General features: G+C 41.6%; 2 protein-coding genes across 3 annotated transcripts; one reads left to right on the top strand and one right to left on the bottom strand.

Moving 5' to 3' along the window:
* Positions 1–338: 338 nt before the first annotated feature.
* Positions 339–9,445, top strand: LOC117760002 (vitamin D3 hydroxylase-associated protein). Its single transcript, XM_034582650.1, has 15 exons — positions 339–651; positions 1,489–1,602; positions 2,835–2,975; positions 3,095–3,228; positions 3,387–3,593; positions 3,686–3,726; positions 3,860–3,984; positions 4,806–4,931; positions 5,034–5,131; positions 5,659–5,758; positions 6,431–6,474; positions 6,603–6,642; positions 6,725–6,833; positions 7,727–7,872; positions 8,700–9,445. Exons 1-15 carry the CDS (start codon positions 436–438, stop codon positions 8,820–8,822), a joined length of 1,764 nt encoding a protein of 587 aa, XP_034438541.1. The 5' UTR covers positions 339–435; the 3' UTR covers positions 8,823–9,445.
* Positions 9,446–16,135: 6,690 nt separating this feature from the next.
* LOC117760652 (diencephalon/mesencephalon homeobox protein 1-A-like) lies at positions 16,136–21,322 on the bottom strand. 2 transcript variants are annotated; one of them, XM_034583842.1, is made up of 7 exons: positions 21,127–21,322; positions 18,839–19,006; positions 18,534–18,712; positions 17,977–18,424; positions 17,346–17,843; positions 17,283–17,312; positions 16,136–17,223 (listed from the first exon to the last, which is right to left on the bottom strand). In XM_034583842.1, the coding sequence occupies exons 2-5, from the start codon at positions 18,990–18,992 to the stop codon at positions 17,413–17,415; spliced, it is 1,212 nt and encodes a 403-aa protein (XP_034439733.1). In that variant the 5' UTR covers positions 18,993–19,006; positions 21,127–21,322; the 3' UTR covers positions 16,136–17,223; positions 17,283–17,312; positions 17,346–17,412. The 2 variants fall into 2 exon arrangements, with proteins under 2 accessions (XP_034439733.1, XP_034439732.1); XM_034583841.1 differs by having other exon boundaries at positions 18,534–18,728; positions 18,840–19,006.
* Between the last annotated feature and the right edge of the window lie 3,711 nt (positions 21,323–25,033).

Below are 25,033 nucleotides of genomic sequence, written 5' to 3'. Positions count from 1 at the left end.
AAACTAAACACCTTTTGAGTTTTTATAACAACTGAAGACTACCACAGGTTCTCTTTCATGTTTGGAAGGAGAGGGTTCGGTGAGGGGTATTCAGCTGCAACATACAAGTTCACCACTAGATGTTACTAAATTCTACATACTGAACCTTTAATATAACTATATTTACCACATGAAATGTGACTGAACAACAGATAAGTAAATGTTCAGTAGTGTTGGTGTATTCTAAACTTAGTCCACAAGCATCTACTTAAAAATAATTTACATAAAGGGTCAGCGACCCGGGCTCCTCCCTCTTGTCCAAATATGGTGATGTCTTTCTTAAAAAAAATATTAAGATGGCGACCGAAGATGACGTCACAATGGGTGGATAAAGTCTCTGGTCGCTTCCAGAGACTGCACACGCTGATCCGTCAGAGTTGAGGCAGCGGTAGAATCATGGAGAACCTGAAGCTGCTCGTCCACAGGGCGCAGGTGGACAAGCGGACAGCGGCTCTGCTGGCGGGGGCCGCCTGCGGTGCGGGAGCTGCGGTGCTGCTGATCCGGACAGTGATCCGCTTCCGAGAGGCCAAGGTTAAGATCCAGAGAGCCAGAGAGCGGAGGACCGAGAGCCTGCAGCGGGCAGAGGAGGCTGTGCTGCGGTACAAGGAGTCGGTGAGCTGCTGGGGAGGGGCGGGGAGGGGAGGGGGTGTCTGATGAAAGAAAAGTAACCGTCACACCTATTGATACATTGACAGAAAAACAATAGTTGAATAGTTTGTAAGTAAAAAAATAAAAGTTTTGGTTAAATCTACTGGTCCCAGCTGTGCCAGATGTCATCATCTACATCTCCGTCTTATATGTCTATAATATAATAGTATACATTTTGATATATATATATTAACATATCTTGATTTTTGACTTTTGCTCAGATAAAGTAAGGAATTTAATAACATCCCCTTGGGGATTTATAATTTAGTCTTTCACTCAACATTTTCCATTTCTGTATTTTTATCCAGACTGGGCCATATGGCCAAACCTTTTGTAAAGATCAAAATGTTCATATTGATAATTATTAAGATAAATGTGGCATTGTTAGGTCAAGACGGGGTTTTGCTCCTGAGAGAATGTTGTGGTTTTAAACTTTTCTTTAAAAGCAGAGAACGACACTTGATAAACAACAAAACGTTTTATAAATTTGAGGTATAGATCAATCATGTGTTAAACCTCCTCACTGTTTGCACAATGCATAAGCAATATACATCAATATGTAATGGACCTAAGTTATATTGCCATTGATATCAATTATATAGTTATTGATTGTTTTATCCTCCAGCCCTAGTCTCCATTCTACTTTACCTATTAAAACAGTTTAACATAGACATAAAGTAGATCAGTGGATAGTGATAAGTAGGTTGATGCATTTTTCATTTGTCAACAACTTTTAGGTTGTACTGAAAATGAACTATTACTATCCCCACTGCAATGACTCTATATGTGTGTGTCCTGTAGCATCCAACAACCGACTCGGCTCTCATCTTGACGCTGACCCTCTCGGAGTTGACCAAGCAATTGCAGGAAGGCTTGCTGAGTCCAGAGGATGTGTTCTACACTTACATGGAAAAGGTTCAGTACCCGACACAACATCCCTACATGCAGCACAGAAAAACAACCATTGACATATTACATTTTGTTTCCCACTGACTTAATCAATCATTATCTGTCCAGTCATTCAATTTATTCACCCACAGTCTTTAGACTGAATTATTTGCTGCTTTTTTAATCAGGTTTGTACAGAAGCCCATTTCTGCACTTCTGTTGAAAGAAAAAAAAAAGAGCATTATAATGAGAAACATTTATTTAATAACATAGTATCTCAAAAATCATGTGACATTCTCAAAATAATAATGTAGTTTCTCAACATGATGGCTTTTTGATGTCGTTGTGTGAGTAGAAGTGTTCTTCTACGCATCCAAAAGGTCAACTGTTCCACACATACAGTCTGGGATCATACAGTGAAATAGTTTGGGGTAAAGCTGTCATCCTCCTGATAAATACTGAGCTCCGCCAGAGCTGACAGAATGTTCTCACAAAAAGTTCTCACTACAAGAACAAGTCTTTCAGGGTGTTCCCTTCTGGCTGTTTGCTGTCAGGTTACTGTCAGAGTGAAAGAAATGATTGTGTGTTGCGAGTCATTGCTAATAAGCATCAGGAAGTAAAAAATACATGCCAGTGTGTCTAGTTTGCAGGGAATAAGCTTGCAGTGATGAAAAAGCCCAATCTTAACGGGATAGTTCACCTAAAAATACTTCTATTCACTACCATGCTGATGGAGGGGTGGGTGAAGTGTTTTAGTCCACAAAACTCTTGAAGTTTCAGGGGTAAACAGCGCTACAGCCAAATCCAATACAATTGGATCGTGGAGTAACGTTCGCACACGCAGCACAAGCTCTCGCCCAACTAACAGCGGCATTTAGGCCAAAAACTTGGTGTAAATGACGCCCTTTTGAGTGGAATTTGAATGTCGGGGCTTGCGGACACTTGGATGGCACCTACTCTGCAAGAATAAAAGTCTCCTATGACATCTGAATATGCAAAACTCCCTCAGGCATTTGGTGAGAGGTTTTCAGGACATGAAAAGTCGACACAAGGTCGTTAACACACTTGTTGAGCTGTTTAATGTGTCCATTTTTCTAGTAAGTTTGTTTATTTGTTTGATTATATAAAAACGGGGTGGCCATGATTGACAGCTGACTCTGAAGTGCGGTTGGTTGAGCACATAACCTTCTCCAGTTTACACACCAACTCCTTTTTAAGTCTGCTACTTCAATTTGTTTTTTTCCTCTGTTTTCCTACAGACTCTGGATGTAAACAAAAAGCTCAACTGCTGCACAGGGATTTTGCTGGAGAGTTTCGATCAGCTGAAGACTCTGGACTCCAACAAGAAGGGTCTCTTGTATGGAGTTCCAGTTAGCATCAAGGAAAACTTTGCTTATAAGGTTATTTGTGATAATGTATTGTCACAGTGAATCAACAGCAATGTGCTTTACAAAGCTCAGGTGGATCTGCTGTTATCTAACACTGCTCTCTTTGTCTTGTCTTCACGTGTGAACACAAGAATCATGACTGTTCTTGTGGTGTGGTCATTAATCTGGACCAGCCCCTCCAAGAGGACGGCGTGCTTGTTGAAGTTCTGAAGAGACAAGGAGCTATTCCCTTTGTGAAAACCAACTTGCCCCAAGCCCTACTTAAGTAAATCATTCCTCAACCCAGTTGTTATGTGTTCCACACACACACACACACACTTGTGCGGTTGTGTACTTTCAAAACAAAAGCGTACTATGAGTTTTGACGACATAAAGGCTGTGATACTCATTTGTTTATCTGTGTTTTTATTGCCTAACTTCCAGCTATGACTGCAGTAACCCTATTTATGGGCAGACTGTAAACCCTCATAACCTCCAGAAGACCTCTGGAGGTTCGTCTGGTGGGGAGGGCGCTCTCATCGGGGGAGGCGGCTCTGTGCTCGGTTTGGGCAGTGACATAGGGGGCAGCATCCGCATTCCTGCCGCTTTCTGTGGGATCTGTGGCCTCAAGCCAACAGCACGTCGGCTAAGGTGAGTACGTGAGACAGTTTTACGGAGACTCACTCCGCAGTCACGACTCTTTCCACCAGACTTTCATCTTTATTTGTCATCTTTATTGTCAGTTCACAAGGTGTGAAGCCCATTTACAGAGGGCAAAAGTCAGGTAAGAGGAAATACACGACACATCATATAAAGCTCATGCAGACGTTAAAGAGTTGCATCATTATTACCTGGTGGTACTACCGTACTCGTGTCGTCTGCTACATTTGACAACTGTAATATTCTTATAAACTTAGTGCCGTCCTCTCCTGGACCTATGGCGAGGGATGTGGACAGTCTGGCTCTGTGTATGCAGGCTCTGCTGAGTGACCACATGTTTTCCCTGGACCCTACTGTTCCACCCATACCCTTTAATGTGGAGGTATGTCCAATGAAGTCTAATTGTATTTTAATGCATCATGAATCGCACATTTGCCTCAAAGGGGTTAACAATCTGTGGAGAACATGTGCCCTCGGTCCTTATACCCTTGAATCGGGTAAGAAAAAAAGAGAGTTTTAGTGATGCTTCAGGGTCCATAACCAATGGCCTTGAAAAGGGCCCCGCGAATAGACAGACTGCTCCAGAGAGGGCCCTTTATGTTACGTAAATACCTGCGTAGGTTCTTCTACATGCTTGGAAGAGCAGTGTCAGTTGGTTGAAAAATGCAACTCCACAGCTCGATGCCACTAAATCCTACATGCATAATAGTTAATACTCCAAGTAAACCTCATTAAAAAATATTTGGGTTGGTAATTTGTTTCTGAAACACTTTTTGATAAAGAGTGTTTCAAAGAGGTTTGAAAGTTGGTAAGATTTCACGTCACATATCAGAATTACAACAATTCTACAACTTAAATTTGTACTCCTCTCATACAGAGTCAAGAAGAGAAACATGCTGCTAACTGTAACTTATGGTGATGAAATCTCCCATGAGTGGTTTTCATCCTGTTCTTTGCACAAGGGAGTATCCGGAGTGATGTGCTCTGCTGTGATGATAATGAGTTCGGTTCATCCACCAGTGTAATGGAAACATGAAGGCAGATAATTATCCATGTCGGTCTTTTCTGTCATCATGATTTTAAATGAATTTTAGCAGGCAATGCTAATTCAAACACATAATCTCAGCTCGTTGTCAATACAGTTAAACCATTCTGTGTTTACACTTGTAAGGTTTCACAAAATGAAAATGTATTATTTCCCAGATGTACCAGAGCACCAAACCTCTGAGGATCGGTTACTTTGACAGCGACGGCTACATGCAGCCGTCCCCAAGCACGGCCCGAGCCATCAGAGAAGTCAAGGCACTGTTGGAGCAAGCTGGCCACACTGTGAGACCAAACCACACCCTGACACACACCGTTTGGCCTAAATGTGGCACATGAAGTTAAAGTTTTTAATGCAGCCACTGCTCCTGTACTTTGTGTTTGTAGCTGGTGCCTTACAGTCCCCTGAAGATCCAACATGTTGCAGAACAGATGTTGATTAAGGGTGTCCTCGCAGATGGAGCTACCACCATGCTACAAAAACTGTGGGTTGAAATGTCCTTCAAGAACAGTGTAGTCAGTATTAATAAGATGATTATTTTAATGAATGTGCACAGCTGCAGTGTTCAGTCTTCAAATGTGTAAAAATCCTTTTCATAAGATCCCAGACCTCGAGGTGATGTCTTCAAATTTCATGTTTTCATCAACCAACAGCTCAAAATTAAACATGATTAATATTTACACAGACACTTAAAGTTGCAACCAGGGACGTTACACAGGGAAGTTTTGTGGTGAGACGGCTAAAGGCTAAGAAGCTGAAACCTTGTTCAGATGGAGAATTTGTGAAGGAGCCTTGTTGCCACTGTGGAGCGGCTGAACCCGGACAAAGTGTCAGTTTGTCTCAAAGAACTGAGGCTGAGCGGATTACAGATACAAGATATTTAAAAAAACCACTGAAACTGTGTTAAACCTCACATAGCTGCTTCATAACTATTATGATAAACATAAGAGTAATCTCATTGACTAGATCGTTGTATCATTTTCCAATGATGTCTTATTGATTCTGCTTTAGGGAGGGAAGTCCTCTGGACCCCTGTCTCAAAGCACAGGTTGTACCCTACTCTCTACCTACGTGGGTGAAGAAAACCCTCTCATTCCTCCTGAAGCCTGTGGTGAGTTCAATCAATCGATTGATCGATGCAGGTTAGTGCTGCTCAAAGTGTTTCAAAATTGACTGATTCCCCAAGATGAGATAAACTAAATAAAAAAGCTGACAGTGAAATTCCAAAGAATAGCTTTTAGCTAAGATAACAGTAAAACTTTAAAACAGATGCAATAAAAGAAGAAGAAAACACTCAATAAAATGGGGATAAATACACATTCTAGTAATGTTAACAGGCCAGTATAATTTACTAGAATCTTAAACTTACTTAATTAAATGCCCGACTAAAGAGATGGGCTTGTGTTTTGAAGATTTCCACACTGGCCATCTCTCAGGTCCTCGGGGTGAGTGTTCCAGCAGCTTGGAGCAGCATCGTACCAGAGGACCTAAGGAGCTGTACTGGTTCATACACTGTGTGATGACAGAACATGAAGTGCTTTAAGACAAGTAAAAAAACTAATACGCAAACTGACAGGCAGCCAATTCTTTATCAACTGTAGTTGATTCAGGATATCATGTGGTTATCATTTGGTTGACCAGATATGAGGACCTTACAGTAAATTACAGTTAAAATCATTCTCATTATAAATCGTCCTTTGGAACACTTAGTTTGAAAATGACTGTGATTATTGACTGTTTCACAAAATCTTTCTTGTTTATTGTTTCATGTCATGTTTTGTAGGCTCCTCGTGCTTCTGGCATCTTCGGTGGTATCAGTGGAGTCAGGTGAGAGAGTTGCCTTGACGTTTTGTGCTTTCGGGTTTGCTGTGTAATCACTGATTGTGTAACCACACACTGATGTAATGGGAAGAATGTCGGAACGTACTGACCCTTTCTCTCCGTCTCGTTTCCAGTTCTGTTCCAGAGCTGTGGAAGCAACACGCTGCTGTCGAGGTACTGTTAGTCCTCAGGCATTTGTTAGTCTATGTTCTGAATGCATACAAGGGGAAATGTAATTCTCACCTGTTTTCCTTAGGACTACATTCATGAAACAATAGAAGATTGGAGAAGATGCAACATAGATGTGCTGCTGTGCCCGATGTTTGGACCTGCTTTCAACTTCTTATACTGCGGCCAAGTTACCAGTACGGTAGACTTAACTAATGTCAAATATCTGCATGAGTGTAGTGTGAGAGACTCTGTCTCTGCTGATCAATTCTATAAATCGTGGATAGCTGTACAATACAAGGAACACATCACTTAAATGTTTTGGTAATACTGTCATAATCTTTCTATTTACCACTTATTTCAAAAAAGTGTCATCAAAAATACCATGACACCGTATAAATGATTCAAAGCTGCTGCCTGTCTTCCCGTGAGTTTGCTCCCGGGAAAATTGATAAGATGACAACAATCGGAGAGCTCATACCTGCTGATCAACTTTCTCACCAAATTGAGATCAGATACTTAGAATATGTACAGAGAAATGTTCTGCAAATATCTCTTATTAGATGCATGTAAAATACACATCACATGCCTAATAAGAATATTTATTGTCTGGACCCAATTTCTAAGATCCCTGCATTATGTCTTGAGAAATTCACAAAAATTTCAAAAAACACGCTCTGTCACAGTGAAAAAGTCCTGAATGTGTCCCCTGCTTCGGATACGCACCAAGATGCAACAGTTTCTTTACTGACACATACCGCGTCCTTCCACCAGGTGTCATGTTGATCCTTCCAGTAGTTTTTGTAGAATCCTGCAAACTAACTAACAGACAAACAAAACAGAAACATGACCTCCCTCACTGGCGGAGGTTAGGATGTTGCAATTACCTACTGATAATTACATCAAGATGCAAACATGGATGTAACGTAATTATTTGCCAAAAGAAAAAAAAAAAAGTGATAAAACACTTGACAACAGCATCAAAATCATCACCTTACTGACAATGTCCATACAGAACAGTGATAATAACACTGTTATAAAACCCAGTGGATCCCAGTGACTAACTTCTTTCTGTTGTCTTTCCTTCCAGCTGTTCTCACGTACACGATGCTTTACAATCTCCTGACCTTTCCGGCCGGCGTAGTTCCCGTTACCACGGTGACTGCAGAGGATGAGGTGGAGCTCAAGCATTATAAGGGCTTTTATCAGGACCGCTGGGACAAGCTCTTCAAAGAGGTAAGAAACACCTGCCAGAGTGAGACGACTGCCAAATGACGTAAGACACTGGTCCTATTCTGTTAGGACTCAAATTATATTAAAAGTTTATTCAGTGAAATAAATAAATGCCAAAGATACACCTTCAAGTATTCTACTGCGAGAACCGCCAATAAATGACTTGCAGTAGTAATGATGAGATGATGATGTAGCCACTTTGCATTTCTACTTTCGTTTTGTTTGACACTTTTTGTGGTGGTTTTTCATCACTGTCGTTGTTGATCTGTGTCTCTTTGTACTTGTTGGATTGACTTTCCCGCAAGAAATATTGAGAGTCACTTCACAGGCTCTGTTTGTACTGGCTCACCTTCATTTAGTTTGTGTTTCTGTGCTCATTCCCAAACTTAAAGGGATAGTTCACCCAGAAATTAAAATTCACTCATTATCTACTCCCCATTATGCCGATGGACGGGTGGGTGAAGTGTTTGAGTCCACAAAACACTTTTGGAGTTTCAGGGGTAAACAGTGTTGCAGCCAAATCCAATACAGTTGCATAAATAATTGACCTATCTTCAGACGTAAATGAACAACAGAAAAAAATCACAACATGCCTCCATACTGCTCGTGTGGTGTCATGCGAGTGTCCGGGAACCCCGACATTCATATTGGACTCGACATAGGGGTGAGTAGATAATGAGTGCATTTTTATTTCTGGGTGAACTATCCCTTTTTAAAGTTTCAGTTAGTCCCCCTCTTAAAACTGTACTTCCACAGTTGGTCAGCAGGTGGAGGCAGCAGACTGTGGTGGTTACTGACTGTTGACTGACTGGGTGTGTGTCTGTGCTCAGGCTGTGTCTGGAGGCGAGGGTCTGCCTGTGGCGGTGCAGTGCGTCGCCCTGCCGTGGCAGGACGAGCTCTGCCTGCGTCTCATGAGGGAGGTGGAGCATCTGGTCAAACAGAGCAGGAAGTAAAGCCTGGAGGCCACAGGTGGAACTGCAAACCCCAGAGGCTTCAGGTTTGTGAAAACACAAACAAGAAGCCAGCGACGAAAATCATTTTTTGATGAAGATGGTCTTTGAAGAAGTGAATAGCCAATGGAACAATATGAGATTTTAAAAAGAAGTTGATGTACTTAACATTATTTCTGGGCAAGCTTGTTTGGGTTTTTGAAAATATAGGTTAACTGAGGATAATAGTTAAGTTCACCTGTGAAGTTTTTATTCATTCTTTGACAAATCTTTAATGTTTTAATTTAATTGTATTGGGCTTCTATTTGTCTTTTATTGGTACAACAATCTTACTGACATTAGATAGATTTTTTTCCTACCTTTTGTGAAATCAAGTATCTGATTTGGTGAAATGAGCTAAACATTTGATCTGAGGCACTGTTTCATATTTCATACAACATTGTATGAAGTCATTTAATTCACATCACTTCTGGGCAAAGAGGCACCGTGACCACATGCACATTTTTTTCTATTTGAATTTATAATGAACACTGAATTGTTTTTTATTGTTCATGTCTGAACTTGAAACGTACTGTGATCTGATGTCTGAGAATAAAATATCTGATTTCTCACAGAGGAAACACCACGATACAAAATATGCATTTTTATACAACTTTATTTTTCATTTCTCAACAGTATATAAAACATTATTTATCTATTAATGCCCACTCCAAAATATATACAGACTTAATAAAGCCAAACAAAACTTACACAAACAATTCAAAAACAATTATTGTCCACTCCAAGTATGATACTCGGTAAAAACACAGAATTTGTTTTTTAATGTCAGAGCCAAGATGCTGATATGATCCACTGCTCCCTCCGCCGTTCATTTGTTTGAGTTGATATTTGCAGCTTTTTAAAAAACAGTACTTCAAATCCCAGTGTGTTGTTTAATCTGAAATGAACTAACTTCCTGATGCACCTTCACCATCATTCACTCAGCAGCTGTGAGGCCTCACACCCTCTTCTTTCACTTTCTTTTACCGTCCCCTCCGCCTCTTCATCACCGTGCCACAGATGAGTGCAGATCATGTTCATTCCTATTGTGAGCGATTGTGGCCCTGATGCCATCACAGGAAACAGAAAAGAGATAAAGAAGACTAATGACACATGGCGCCTCCATCCACGAGGCCAGCGAACAATGTCGTCGTATTGTGATTACTCCCGTGCTATTGTAAATATGTGTTTCTGTTGGGTTTACATAAATTTACATATGTTTTAAAAACTCTCCAGGGATGGGAAACCATTAGGGACAACGTTAGCGTTTTCCATTACAGACGCCTGTGTTAGCACTCGTGTCGTGATTGAATGGAAATGGCCGCGTGTGCGTGTGGCAGAGGAAGGAGGGCACATTAGGCGAGGAGAGGAGAGCTGGAATTGAGAGGTTGTTCTTAGCATTATCTGTGGCACATATAGAGAGAGAGAGTGTGGCTCTCACTGTGCCACTCAGTCAGGGAGCATTAAGCTTTAAGAGGCAGTGAAGAGACTCAGGTCTTCAGAGGGAACTGACATTGTTCATAAATCCCTCAGGATCTGAGACAGAGGCAGCGACACACACACACACACACACACACACGCGCGCACACACAAATCCATCCTTCAAATTGGCCTATTAAATACATTCACCATTTACAGGTTGGCAGGTGTGTGCATAATACTCTATTATACATAATTATAAATCTATTTGAATATTCTATATAAACTGTAGCTATTTAAAACTTTAAAGATAATCAGAGCACAAGTGATATAGTGCAAAAGATAATTTTACCAAGTAAGGCAGTTTAAACAAAATACTCCTATTTAAAAGAAATGGGTAAATATATTCAAACTAATTTCCACAGATTTTTCCATGCAATCCTTTCATTCAAACATTACTTGCGTAAAACACATATGTACATGTCATATTTGTAAATTGTAAAAAATCTAAACAAAGAGAAGTAGGAGGCCAACTTTCAGGCCTTGGTTGTACATTAGTAAATGTAAAAAAAACAACCTCTAATATACCTTGAAATAACTATTATTCTTGTAATAAGTCAAATCCAATCTAACATGACAACTGTCCTCACCACTGTTCAGTTTCTGGGTTAAAACGTGATGAGAACATGAACCCACAATCTCATTTCATGAACTCTTTGTTTTTATGGGCCTTTTACAGAGACGATATTTTGACATGTCACATGACTGAATTCCGTTTAGCTGCTTCACTTCCAGGGTTCTGGTGTTGAGCTGGTTCACTATCGCACCGTCATGACTCACCGCAACACGAGTTACACAGACTCATTCGTTAGTTGATATGAGTTATTAATCCATATTGTCAACAAAAAAAAAAGCCTGTTAAACATCAGGAAGACAATAGTCAAGACAAGGGGACAATTAGCCACATTTATATATATTAATAGGGGTTATTCATTTTAATAAATATATTTGTCCATATTTGTGCGAGTGTATGACAGGAAGTGCTTGTGTGCATAAATTGTGCACCTGTCATGGATTGTGAGAAAAAGGATATTTCATATTTTCTGAAAACTAAGCATGAGGTGTTAACAATTTAAATCCAACCAATCATCTCTCTCTGTGACGGCTGTCGTGATACAAGTTGCCCCTCTGTATTCGCTATGTAGTCACAGCAAGACAGAACTAGATTCATGTTCGATTTAAAGCAAACATTTCAATATCAAATCATCTGGAATGAAAATGTCTCTAGTACTGATGACTAACATCCAGTTGGGCAGCTTTTAGCCATTTTCATCTTTGACCTACAGATTGACACCAGTGGCTCTCATCGAGAACCTGTACATCACTTTGCAGCTCACAAATATAAATAAGCCGTTGTGCACAAAGGGGAGACAGAGTAATGGCTGATGAACAGAGTACTGCTGCACAATTTTAAGCTTTAAATACTTATTTTCACCATTGCTAAAATGTACGATAAACCCTCAGTGTCAGCGTAAGAGACTGTTGTGAATGTCATGATGCTAGAAGTGTCCTCAAATATTCAACATCAGAACTTGTGAAACAAAGTGAGAAGAGTTGAAATAGTTTGAGTTAGACGTAGAAGGCATCTGGCCAAAAGCTCAGCCTGTTGTAATCATACAGCAGAACGGTTAAACAGCCCCGGCAGGCCGAGGTGCTCTTCTCATGTAACGTCTCATTGATAAGAGCAGCAAACACCTCATTTACAGGAACCTTAGGCTGTAAGATCAGGTACTTTAAAAGCTATCCAAACACATTCAGACCCTGCCTGCGTGCCAGCAAATAAAACACCTTGATATCGCCACAACTAACCTAGGATGATTCTGTCTTAATGTCCCATTTCAGGGACCAAGGAGCCCATAGTCTTTATGGCTCCTCAGAATTGCACGAAGTAATGTCTGACGCAGCGGGGCTCTGGCCTTTCAGATGATCAAAGTGACAAGTTCATCCTGCAACCAGAGCCACTTACAGGAGACATCAAGAAGCCGCAAGATTGGCAGCTTTTAGGTCTTTGGTGCATTTCATCAGCCATTTCCCCAGCAGAGGCGACATGCTGCGGAGGACGAGTAGGAGGAGGGGAAGGCAGATTAACAGACAGCTGATACAGGTGTACAGGCGGTATCAAACAGCAGCTCTGTCAATACAGCAGCCTCCAAATTTCTTCAGAAGGGGCTGGGATCCCCGAAGTATGTCCACCGATCTCACTATGACAGGATTAACTGGGAGCTCCATATGATTTTCTCAGATTCTGTGACTCAACAATTCAGTGATCCACGTTCTATCGGCTTTAAAGGCCCCTATCCCAAGTTTGAAAAGCTTACCCCTCGGACAAGGGACATTCTTTTTCTCCCATCCAGTTCCGCTTTTCGCCTTTTTCGCTGCATGCAGTTATTCATCAACCCAAGCGTCTTCGCCAGCTCTCCCATCCTCCCTTCTCTGCACATCTGCTAGGTCTGAGTTTTCCTTTCTTTCCGCCGGTGCCTTGCTTGGCCCAAGGCCCTTATAGCCAAATTGGTTTACATTGGAGAGATAAATGCTCTGCAAATGCGCTTAAACACGTACAGTAAAAAATGCAGACAGTGCGTGTCAGGATTATCACCCAAGTCAGGGGGAGAAAGGAGAGCGTCTCTGTAGCACAAAGCTGGGGAGCCAGAGTGAAGCCTGCAGATATAGTCCGTCTCATCCACTTCTCAGGAGAAAGAGAGGATTTAGCATTTGCATGCTAGTCTGTAATTCCTGGCATTATATAACTTGTCGCCAACAATCAAACTCCTGTGGTATTGTGAAAGTATTGTTTCACATGGGTGAGCAAAGTGTGGAGTTACACTCCTGGGGGAAGGGGTTTTCGGTGGCAGCATTAAGACAGCTGGTCCAAGATGTATGACAGAGACCACCCTATCAGCCCAGACAAGAAAACCAACATTCAGCAACACGACATCAGGCCCGACTGGAGAATGTGTATTTTAAATTCCTCTCAAAATAAATGACTCACCTGAACATGGAGCTGATCCAAAATGCTTAATCTTTGGGAAGAAAGTGATGGCATTGCTAATCGCTGGCATTACTAATTGCGTTGTATGAAAGAACCATGTTTAAAATGTATATTTTCACATTTGAAATGTCTGTAAACCACATGTTTCAATTTGTTATGCTCTACACTTAATGTGCAACATCTACAATTCCCATGTTGATCCATAATGTGAATTTATCACATGGAAAAATGTCCCAAGTAACATACGTTTTCACATTTGTGCTGTTTTCACATTTGTGCTGTTTTCACATTTGTGCTGTTTTCACATTTGATGGAATTCAGCACTTTGCACAGGCCCTGCTGCTTGAAATGAGCTTGTTGGTAAATTTTGTATTTTCTAGAGAAATCATTTTCTTTACATGGCTCCAGGAGATTTTTTTATTTTTATTTTTTTTGTTACTGTAAATAAATCCCTTGAGAGACCGAGACCGACTTCCCCATCATGTCAGTGGCACTTCATCCACAAATCCATGTGGATGCATTTTATTTTTTCAAATGAGTAAAATGGCAATCTATACATTTTTTAGGCAAAGTGATATAAATCAGCTGGGCACTGTAGTTTTTACCAAACGTATCTCTAACAGGAGAACATAGTTTTATTTATTGGGGACTATTTTCAGCTACGGATTTATACACATTTGAATGGTGGATGTGTCAACTTGAAATAAACTTTAATGTCCCTGTTTATCATAATTAAGGAACAAGCCAGTACAATTGTATGAATTATACAGAGGAATAAGGTATGCCAGATTTTGATTATAGGCTATACTGAAGATACCTTTTAATAAGATCTGTTCATTGTTGGTTTTGATATTTTTTATTGAAATATCACTGCAATCAAAAAATCTCAAATATCACAAGAAATGTCCTTTTATGAAACAAAAAAAACTTGTATTAGTCTGAGTCTTTGTCCCATCTCCAGGTGAAAGAGCTCTCACTTGGTGAAAACAGGCAGGTTTTATTCAGGCAAAGTGAATCTTGTTGTGTTCTGAAGATTCAGGAAATGTTCCCCTCTCTTCCCACCTGCTGCTGCTCCTGCTGCTGCCGTCCCCTGGGGGACACCGTGCACGCTGCTGTCCCTGTCCACCAGCATCAGTGTAAAAACCCCTCCACATGCTCTGCCATGGGGATTTGGGTGTAAAACTTCCACAGTTCCCCCCCCTCTCTCCAAAAAGCGCCCCCACCCCTTTTCTCATCCCCATGACCTACCCCTCCCTCCAAATCAACACCGTCCCCCTCAGACCTCCCAACACAAAGCCCTCAGTGCAGGCCCGGCACAGAAATCATAGCACACCATTCAATCATTGTTTTTTCCCCTCTCTCACCCCTTTTATGGTCCCACTAAAGGTTTTAGCCGGGCAGAGAAGGAGGGCTGTCACTGAGGAAACCTTAGCCCATTGATGAAGTGACAGGAGCTGCCAGAATATGATCCTAATCCTGTTTCCAGCATTCTTTTAGCCCGCTGGCATCGCAATTCCTCCACACATTCTCTAAGCTGTCAACTAGGAAAATCCCTCTAATAGCGCATTGCCCAGATACACATCAAAGAGCTCCTGGAAACCTTCAGCGGCTTAGCTGCCATAGACACACTCACACACACCCACTCACTCACACTCACTCACACACACGCACACATACACACAAACACACCGTTCCCAGTGATTTACACCCTTTCCCAACACAAAACACGGAGGTTCATGACAAATTGACCACATATTTAAACAGTGTCTGAGAATAACCTGAGGGAATTTGTACAAAAATTGACTTTTCAGCCCCAAAATTATTTTTACTCACTGTAACAGGCCCCATCCTAATTCCCTCGCCCCTCTCGCCTCCTCCTCTGCACTTAGAAAGTGATATAATCTTTACGGTCATGGAGCGAGGAGCCGCAGAGGAGCAGGAAAAGAACAGGTGTCTGAACTTTGCTGACTCCGGGATCTCTTTCAGCCCCATTTTATCTCATTCTATTCTTACTTAATCCATCGATATCCCGACCGAAGGTAATCTTCTTATGGCAAAGCATTCTGTTTCGGTGCAGCCAAACCTCGATTGACAGGGTGGGGGTAGAGAGAGAGTGTGAGGGGAGGGTGGTGGGTGGGTTTACTGGATTGGAGACTCTTTAGAGCCTGACACTGTGCTTCAGTCATTCCATTTAGGATTAGTTATTCTACACCGGGTGAACAAGTGGCAGGCTCTCCCCCATGTGGCATGTAAACCTCACCATTGACGCCGGTGGACCTCCTGTGTCTAAATAATTCACGGTTAATCAAGGTGTCTTCAGCGGAACAGTTTAACTTACATTTTCACTGTAGAAGTTGGAGTTGGACTTGATGTGTGTGGAAATCAAGACTAATTCTTTTTTAAGGTTCAGTTTTCTGTCAGTCCCACTCTGAGCCGTCAGAGGAACTGGATTCGGCACACCCTCCACTAATCCCTCTCCTGTTGCCGACTAACTCTCACATGAGAAACTTAGACAGAAGTGTTTTAGAAGACGATAATGTGTGAGTGCATGTTTTAATGAATGTTGTTCTTGTCCAGTCCCCTCCTGACTCACCTTTCAGCTAACTTGGGTCCAAAGTTTCGGGAAAATACAAAACTGCCACTTGGGAAATTAGAAAGTATTTCTATTTCCTTAATTCATGCAGGAATATTGTTCCAGATGGTCTTTTAGGTTCCTGTTTGCTTTGGAAAATGGCAAAATGAAGCATCGTGAACAAGTGCGAGTAAACATTTCCATGCTGTATTCCAACCAACGACACTGACAACAGGAATCATTCTTATTTGTGATTTATTCCCTTGAATTAAACAGATAAATTACTCACATTCAAAACCATTGAGAAATACATGTCTTGAATCTACAGTGATATAGTACATAGAGATTTGGCTAGTGCGTCTCTCTGGCGACCTCGATCTGGCACCCGAGTTAGCAAAAATATACGTGGGCTGGGTTCATATTTATTTGTTACTGTGCCTCCTCCTTTTCTTTAGGTCCTTTGCTTAAGAGCCACAATTGCTTCACACAAAAAGGAGACATGAAGTTACACTGAGGGATATTTACAACGCTCAATGGATTCTTGCAGGCAGAGCTGTGACTTTAAACAAGTAGAATGGCGTGTCATCTACAAAGAAACACATTTGGCTTGAGGATTATAATGAATGATCGGAGGTTTATTTGTGATGTTCGATCTGATGTGACTTCATTCTGCGTTGTGCGGCTGTAAGCCATGCTTTAGAGGGTGCACACATGCATAGTTCACGTTCATGGTGTTGGATTATGGAATGCTTTAATGTCGGTTGTTGGTCCTGGAAAGAGAACGTCAGCTCTGTGGTTCAAGACTTGCTGCCCCATCTTCACCAAGGAGACTCGATTCATGGTGAACAGCTGGCATTAGGCTTGAGCTGTTGACCAGAAGGAGTCAAACACAAGCAAGATCCACACGGGCAGGAGGAAGTGTTCAGTCGTAACTCCAGTCCAGGTGGGATTATTCTTTCTTTTTTTCTTTTTTTTCATCTATTCATTCAAGACCATTGAGTTCTTCTTATAATCTTGTTTTCTGTTCTGTCCAGCAGAGATGTTCTTCATGTTTGTCATGAGCTCTCAGCAGTGAGCTACATGCCAACTTGATGTGCTCAACAACCGCGGGCCCCAAGCTGAGAAAGGGCCCCTTCAGTGTCTGCTCTGAAACACACTTGTTGTCTTCATAAAATAAGTTGTTGCTACTCTTTGTTGTGCTGCTCGGGTTTTGAAATTGAATTTAGTTGGGAGTCTGAAAAACTGCAAAATGTCCTCAGTAGTTGTTAAAGTAGGAAACAGATTTTGAACTGAGGAATTTTAGAATGATCATTTTGGCAGCCAATTGGGTAGCAGACAAAAGATCGGATTTATTTCTCAATGTGTTTTTGGATTGATACACATGGTTGCTGACGGTGATGAGAGGCCAAGAGGAAAGTGTCGGGGAGCCAGAGTGACTTCCTGTGGACAGGGCCCATAATTCATAGCTACGAAACAGAGCAACAGCCCAACGTAGAAACTGAGCAGCCTGAGCTTCAGTTGGGGAGCGTGTCCAATCCCAGCGAGGCTGCGTGCTGCTTAGCCCTCATGCGGAGGTTCTCAATGCTCGTTGTCTTGCTGTTGAGGCTTCCCGGGATGCTTCCCGGGAGGCTGCCTGGCGCCGGCTGCATCAGCGGGCTGTTCCACACCTGCTGGGCCTGTGACAGCGACTGGTAATAGGACTGGCAGGGCAGTGAGCCCAGCGGGGGCGGCATGTTGACGTTCATGCCCAGGTAGGGCAGAGAGGACTGCGTGCTCATGTCGAAGGACGGGTAGTGCACCATGTTGCTGGTGGCGGCCATGTGCTGCCGAAACTGTTCCTGCAGACGAAAGAGGCTGAGGGGGGACGAGGCGTAGGAGTTGCTCTGAACCATACCGCCACTCGCACTGCTGGAGGACGGCAAGGCAGGGGAGCTCAGGGGAGAGTCTGAAGGAAAGAAAGGGAGAAGCAGGACGTTAGCATGTTTCTACACGGACGTCTATATATATATAATTTTCATGTTAATCCTGTACTAATTGTGTGCTTTTGTTTAGCATATAGAAACTATCCATAGTCTTACCTGGTGCAGGGCTGAGTCGTTTGCAGGATGGGGAGCTGCTCCCTGGCTGCGCTCCCGCCTCCCCCTGCGTCTCCCCCCTGATCTTCACCCTCGTCTCCCCCCTCATTTCGTCCTCTTCTCTGTCAGCATTATCTTCCGCTGCTGACTCGCTGTCCGATGGCTCAGGGGAGGTGACGTTGACTTCCACGCTCATCTCGTCAGGCTGGGGCCGTGCCGCCTCCGGCCTCTCCTCTGAGTGACAGGACGAGAGGGAGGAGGGGAGGGGAGGGGTGCGGGCCTCAGGAGCCAGGGTGGTGGTGGTAGTGGTGTTGGCGGTAGTGAGGTCAGTCTTGGAGTCCTCTGGAGAGCCGTCTGCTGCTCCTGACGCCTCCTTCTGTTTCTGGAGCTGCTCCTTCTGCAGGCTGCGCTGCTTCTTACGAAACTTGGCCCGACGGTTCTTGAACCAGACCTGGAAAACAGATGAACACATGTTGAGCTTGGGCTAAACACAGTAAAGACAGTGGTCATGGCCAGTCCATTTTCCCCTTTAATGATACAAGATTGCCTCGTCTTTTTACCTGCACTCGTGCCTCGGGCAGGTTGGTGCACATCGCCAAACGCTCACGCATCACCACATCAGGATAGTGGGTCTTCTGGAAGGTTTTCTCCAGGGCCTCCAGCTGCTGGGCGGTGAAGGCCGTGCGACTCCGCCGCTGCTTACGGTGCTGGGAGCCATACCGGGCCTCAAGGATAATGTCTTGAAATGTGCAACCGTTGAGAAACAAGAAACACGACCAGTTTAATTAAAGGGACAGGGCAAAGGTCAGGTGATCAAAACAAAAGCATGAGGAGCTGAAAAGCAAAATGAGCAACTGCTTCTTACCAGCAAGTCTCTCTGCAAGAGTGAGTGCATGCACTGAGGGCCTGTAGTCAGGGGTGTGCTGGGCCTGTTGCGCCGCCTGCTGGTGGAGGTTGTACATGGCGCTCAGTGAGTTCATGGCGTGGAGAGAGTAGCCGTTCACCCCGTAGTGCTGCATGACTGAAGTGTTTTCTGCGGAGGAAAGAAACAAACTGCTGTGAGGGTCAGGCCACCAACAAACAGAACGGTTCTCTGGCGGAAGTTTGGTTACTTTAAAAATGAAGAAAGCTGTAAAATATTATTTTAATATTTAAAATAGTAACAGGGGGAAATGACCTTTAAACGCCGCGCTTCTGTGGAATAGTTCCTTAAATTTATTAGAGCAGACGACTCTAGAGGAGATTCAGAACTTGAAAGATTGAAAAGAAAGTTTGTTGAAAGAAACTAAACAGAATTTTTATGGAAATCTGGGGTTTTACATCTAGACAGTCAGAAAAAACTTATTTCAAATTGTTACTTTTAATTGTTAATCTTTATTTTCAACTATAATTTATTTTAAAAAATCTATTTTGTGGTTTAAGAATCCACTGCGGCAACAGAACAATTGTGTACAGGCTTTTTAACATAATATCTTAAAGTGAGCTGAGAAAAATGATTCGTGCAATTTTCCAGTTCCAGAAAAATACAGCGTCATATTTACGATTTATTAATTCAAGTAAATGTTGCAGAGGTCTCAAGTTTAAATTAAAAAAAAGTGTAATTTTACTGCACTATTTTATTATTTAATTTAACATGTCGTGTCATTGTATCAGGAAACATTTAGCGCGATTTAATTATAATAGTCATATAATAATTTATTCACAGTGGTCAGCAGTGATGATGTAAAGCTATTCATTGAATAAATAATAATTTAAATCACTGTGATCAGGTTGACAAACCATTGACAATACAATTTATTGTGGGTTTTTCTTTCTCGTTTCATTATTTTCAAATTAAAAGTTCAGTCTGAAGTGCTTTTAATTTCGGGCGCTGTGTGAAACCTCCGCAGGCTGCGCTGACAGAGGAGGATATTTACTTTGCTCCCAGAGAGTTTGCCTGCAGTGGGGCAGCAGTTTATTTCAATCTGTGTCGGGTCCCAGGTCAGTTCAGGCGCCTGCAGGCTGACGGAGATGTGTGACAGCTCCTCGGTGAAATGTGCACACAGATCCCCCGTCGGGCTCCAGTCTAATGTGGGGTGCAAATAGGTTCCTACTATACCAGACTATTAATTTATCACCAGGCCTGACACGTGAAAGGTGGCCCGTGTGCGTGCGTGCGTGCGTGCGTGCGTGTGCTTGTCTGATCAAAACGTGTGACTAATGCAATAACAATTTTCTTTCTTCGTGCGTCTATTTCATTGCATTATTTTTACTAAATCAATCTCTGGCTGGATTGGTGTAATCTGTTCGCGTTTTTAAATCTTCCCCATAATGCTCCTCTTCCAGGACAATGTCACTCTGCAGCCTCGGGCTCTGATTTAAGCCTAATTATGCTAATTGCTGTGGATTTATGAGTTACACAGGTTTAGTGAATTCTGCCCTCGGGCCCGCAGCTCTGGCGTCAGCAGCAACACAACTAACCCGAGGACATTGATGGGAAAATAATGACTCTGTAAAGTGGAGTCAATTCAACTCCGTGTAATGTTAAAGGAAACACAAACAAGTGCGTCTGCCACAAAGAAAACCATTATCAGCTGATTAGGACTCAATTCAAAATATAAATTTGCATCATTAACGTTAATTCTTAGCCCTATATTATATATATATATATAGCCTATACATATATTGAAGATATTGAAGACTTGACACCACGAATCCATAATGAATGTAAATAACCACACAAAGACATATATCTAGTAAATATAAGATATTGAAGAATATAATAAGTAGCCTATATAAATAGTATATACACATAGCTTATACATAGAGGGTATGGGAGATATTTAACAATGTATTGAAGAATTGACGTTAATATTGCACAATGCATGTAAGTATATATATAATATATCCTTTTCATATTTGATAAATATTCCTCATGTATATATTTTCCTTCTTTTTGGGCACTTTAAGGCACTTTAGGCTATAAATGACGTCAAGTTCAGACATGTGGTTATAAAAGTGAAACAAGTTGAAACAAACGCAGGTAAAAAGTTGAACATATTAATGAAACCCTCTTTTTTTTTTGTCGGTTTAATTCTTTTTAAAGAAAACTAATCACACTCTATGAACTAAAGCTCGTGCGCCGGAGAAACTTCCACTCGGGAAACTTCTTACCTCTCCTCTCTCTCTCTGGTGAGAAATATGTCCACGATCCGAGCCTCCGAGTATTTTCCCTCTCAGATCTTCTCCTCTAAAATCCGCGGGTTGTTCATGTCCTCGCTGGATCCGTGTTTTCCGCTCTTCTCTCAATATCCTGCCTGAGTCCCGGTGCGTCCCGCTGCTGCTGCGGCTCTCTGCGCTCTCTCCTCTCCGTGGATGTGGGAGGATGCTGAGCTGCCATGTATCGGCCTTTAAAGCGACCCCCGGGCGGGGTCAGTGGGGCGCTGCGCACGCTGCTGCTCTCTGCCAATCACGTCGCTTCACGGTCTCCCCCCCACCCTTCCTCACACCTCCTCACCCCCCTCCCTCACATTACACCTCACAGATGATTTCTGCATCCGAGCCGCAGACCGACGATCTGTTTGTATTCTTAATTTTATGCATTGTATTTTTTTTTATATATATTATCCTAATAGCCCATTAACATTTAGTACTATTTTTGGAGTTGACATTATTAATATTAATACGATAGTAATATTTAAGTTTTATTAGAAGAGAAATTCAATATAAAGATTAAATTCTATTGATATGTTAAAGCTGTTAAAATTTTTAAACATGACACCTTGTATTTTTAAATATCACGCATTTACTTTTATATTTTCTCAATAGGAAGTAATGCTGAGGTCAGAATCCTATTTACTGCAAACATCCTTTACTTTTAAATTGCTTTATCCTTTTTAATACTATTGATAAAACGACATTTTATAAAATATAGACAGGCTATCTTGTATTTCTTTAAGACTAAACAACTTTTACAAATGTGAAGGATTCAGACTTTAGAATATATTGAAAGTAAATATGTACTATGCAGTGCAAAAAGTATTTGAAAATGTCTCTAAACGTTTGAATTCAGCCCCAAAAGGTTTATTATAACAGAGGTGTTCATGAAATGATATGCGTGTGCTCAGTAACGGTCCTGTATACTTTCTGCAGCACGGTGACTCTCCAGGTTAATTCGGAGCTTTAATTTGATTTGCTCCTTCAGTCTCTGCAGAGATGCTGCATGGTGGCGCACAGCCTCCAGCTGCAGCCTCCAGCAGCAGCTCCCCGGCCCCCAGGGATTTAGGTTAGGATTGGGGAGACAAGACGCCATTTCAACCCTCCAAAAAATGTCTTAAAATGACTGCTGGTAAGAGGATTAAAACAATAATGCCCCCTCTCTTCTTCTCCGAGGTTTTTTAGAAAAGATTTCTTCTCCCGGAGAAAACCCGTTTAGGCTGGAATTAAGGGCACACGGGTAAAGTAGCCTTTTAATGTAAGGCTTGCATATTTTGTTGAGTTTTCTCCGAGAGAAAGAGGAAGGTGGGCTGGGGGGGGGGGGGTTAAATCCTAAACTCAATTTGATCTTTGGCCACATTCGTGCGCCAAAACTCCGTGATTCCTGAAAACAGCAGCCAGTGTGAAAAAAAGAAGGGGATGCTTAACATCAACATGTTTAACTTTAAGTATCAATTTCTCTAAAGGTCAAGTGTTGATATTTTTCAGTTTTAAATTGACACAATGGATATTTATGCACTTGGAAAAACCTAAAAAAAACATGATTGAATGAGTTTTGTTTTCAAGCAACAAGTGGTTCTCAAATGCGTAAATGGATGGTTTGTAATGATAATAATAACGATAATACAAATAATAATAAATTTGGCCAGTGGCTAAAGAACAGTTGGGCCTATAGAGGAATGAAAAAAAAAAATCGGATTAACTTGTGAACCGATGGAAATAAGAACTTAAACTGCAGATAAATCTGGCCAGTGTCTCTTTGTGCGAACCGTTTCTAAAGCAATTAAAGCGAGAAGGAATCCCTCTCAGCTGCTCTTCCTCAAATCAGCTTTTTTACGGAACTTAACGCGAGCTAATGTCCAGCCTGGCTGAGGGCTTTAAAGCAAGTGTCAAGAGGGCCGACTATTAGAGAGATATTAGGCCAGATGAGCAGCAGCAGCAGCGGAGCATGCAGGGATAGAGTGGACACTAGTAAACTCAATCTACACACGCAGCGTCTAAATCTGTGGAATATATCGTGTATAAACTCCTGCAAGACATTTTCAAATGAAATTCAAAAAGAAATTCAAAACTCCACACTTATTTTCTAAATCCTAGCATTTGTTATAGATTTATAAGGTATTGTATTTTTGTAATATATTTTAAAGCAATTTCAGGGCAGTTTTCAGGTGATTTATTTTTTTCATATTCAGCTCCACGAAGCCAAATAATTTAGGGGGGAGTGTAATGCTTTATTTTTAGAGTGATAATAATTTATAGAAATTTAAGTAGATTGCACATGTTGCAGGAATTTAATCTCAAATCATAGACTGGAGCTGTAACCGATCATTATTCTCCTCTCTGATTAGTTGTTTGGTCAGAAAGTGGTGAAAAATAAGTTTATCACAACTTTCTGGAGGCGGATGACAGGTCATCAAATTTCCTTCTTATGTGCAACCCACACTCAGATATTTAATTGTAATGATATGAAACAGAAAAGATTTGAAGAAAGAGCAACCAGCAGATGTTTTGACAATTGTGTTTGGAAAATGACTGAAACCATTAATAGTTTATCAAAATATAATTCTGGTAATAAGTTACTTGATTAATTCCTGTCGTTCTTTTGACTTTAAAAGGCACAAACACTAACTCTGAATGTTTTCCTTCCCAGAACTGTATTGGTGGTTTTGAGGCCTCCTCATGTTGATGATCCTGAATGCGTGGCTCTGTAAAGTTTACCCATCTGTTTATATACAATCCTCACACTCTGCGTCTCATCCTGATCATCTCCAGGATCTCAGCACCGCTCGCTCCAGGCTAACTTTCTAAACCCCAAATTCATCTCAAGATTTCCGTGGATTTCGTCGGTGCACTCATTGTTCTCTGCACTCCGGCTGCATTCAAGCTCTATCATGTTAAAGCCTCTCCTCAGATCTGAGTTATCGCCTTTTGCTTTCAATCATCCTCCCGCTTGCTCTCTGAATATCAAAACTTTATCCCTGCATCAGGACTTTGGCAGCCTGAATCGAAGCTCAGCCGAGGAAGCCGCAGCGATTTATAAATCATGTTCAGTTTTTAATCAGGTTTATAACGCATGAGAGTTTGTAATTTTACCCCTCAAATGGCTCCCTATATTTTCCAAGTGGCATTTTACATCAACTCGAGGAGAAAGTTGATGCCTTCAGCCTTCAGAGCCCATTAAGTTTTATCATTAGCTTTTCTTTAACTTCATGAATATATTAGGTTTCAATCCAGCTGCTGTGGCCTGCACACGCTCTTAGTCAAGGTTAGCTTGTGCTCATTTGGGTGAAATTAATCATTTTGATGTATGGTTGAGAAATGACTGCTTCCGTGGGACTTGTGTGACTGGAGTAACAAAGCCACATGCCATTAGCAATCCTCTGGCTGTGTATCAGCTGGACATCCACCTCTAACACTGGATATCTGATTAACACAGACAAATCTCTGACTCAGCAGTGTAATTTTGTATTTAGATATCACTGAGTGGAAGGATACGCTCACACAGTCTCCTTTTATGTTGACTGTGTTCTTGCTCCCCTCACATCCATATGATTGACATGTTTTTATGAATAAAGAGTAGTAATCCATCACTCTATATGACCACAGTCTAGTTACCGCAGTGATTATACAAATATTTAGTTGACATAAAATGGGCTTCTGTTAATAGAATTCTTATTCAAAACACCAGTGCAGATTTAAAGTTATGTGCAGATTCTAATTGTTAAACTGTAAAATCATGTTGACAACAGAGTAAATAAAATATCTCCAAGATAAGCAGCAAACATTAGTTTAAGAGTTATTGATTGTTTTTTGTCAACTTGGAAGCAGAAAAAACTCAAAATATAAAATTGACTTTATTTCATTC

Source organism: Hippoglossus hippoglossus, chromosome 4 (genome assembly GCF_009819705.1).
Source record: "Hippoglossus hippoglossus isolate fHipHip1 chromosome 4, fHipHip1.pri, whole genome shotgun sequence".
NCBI lineage: Eukaryota > Metazoa > Chordata > Actinopteri > Pleuronectiformes > Pleuronectidae > Hippoglossus > Hippoglossus hippoglossus.
Note: the sequence above shows the minus strand (reverse complement) of the source record. Positions and strands in the feature narration are given on the sequence as shown.

Bases quoted from the DNA above. Each gene is read 5' to 3' on its own strand.
- LOC117760002 (XM_034582650.1), top strand. From the start codon at position 436: ATGGAGAACCTGAAGCTGCTCGTCCACAGGGCGCAGGTGGACAAGCGG. The intron at 5,759-6,430 runs GTGAGTTCAATC...CATGTTTTGTAG, and splicing joins CATTCCTCCTGAAGCCTGTG to GCTCCTCGTGCTTCTGGCAT. The intron at 6,834-7,726 runs GTACGGTAGACT...CTTTCCTTCCAG, and splicing joins ATACTGCGGCCAAGTTACCA to CTGTTCTCACGTACACGATG.
- LOC117760652 (XM_034583841.1), bottom strand. From the start codon at position 18,992: ATGCAGCACTACGGGGTGAACGGCTACTCTCTCCACGCCATGAACTCA. The intron at 18,729-18,839 runs GGTAAGAAGCAG...TTGTTTCTCAAC, and splicing joins CTCTTGCAGAGAGACTTGCT to GGTTGCACATTTCAAGACAT. The intron at 17,844-17,976 runs GTAAGACTATGG...TCTTTCCTTCAG, and splicing joins ACGACTCAGCCCTGCACCAG to ACTCTCCCCTGAGCTCCCCT.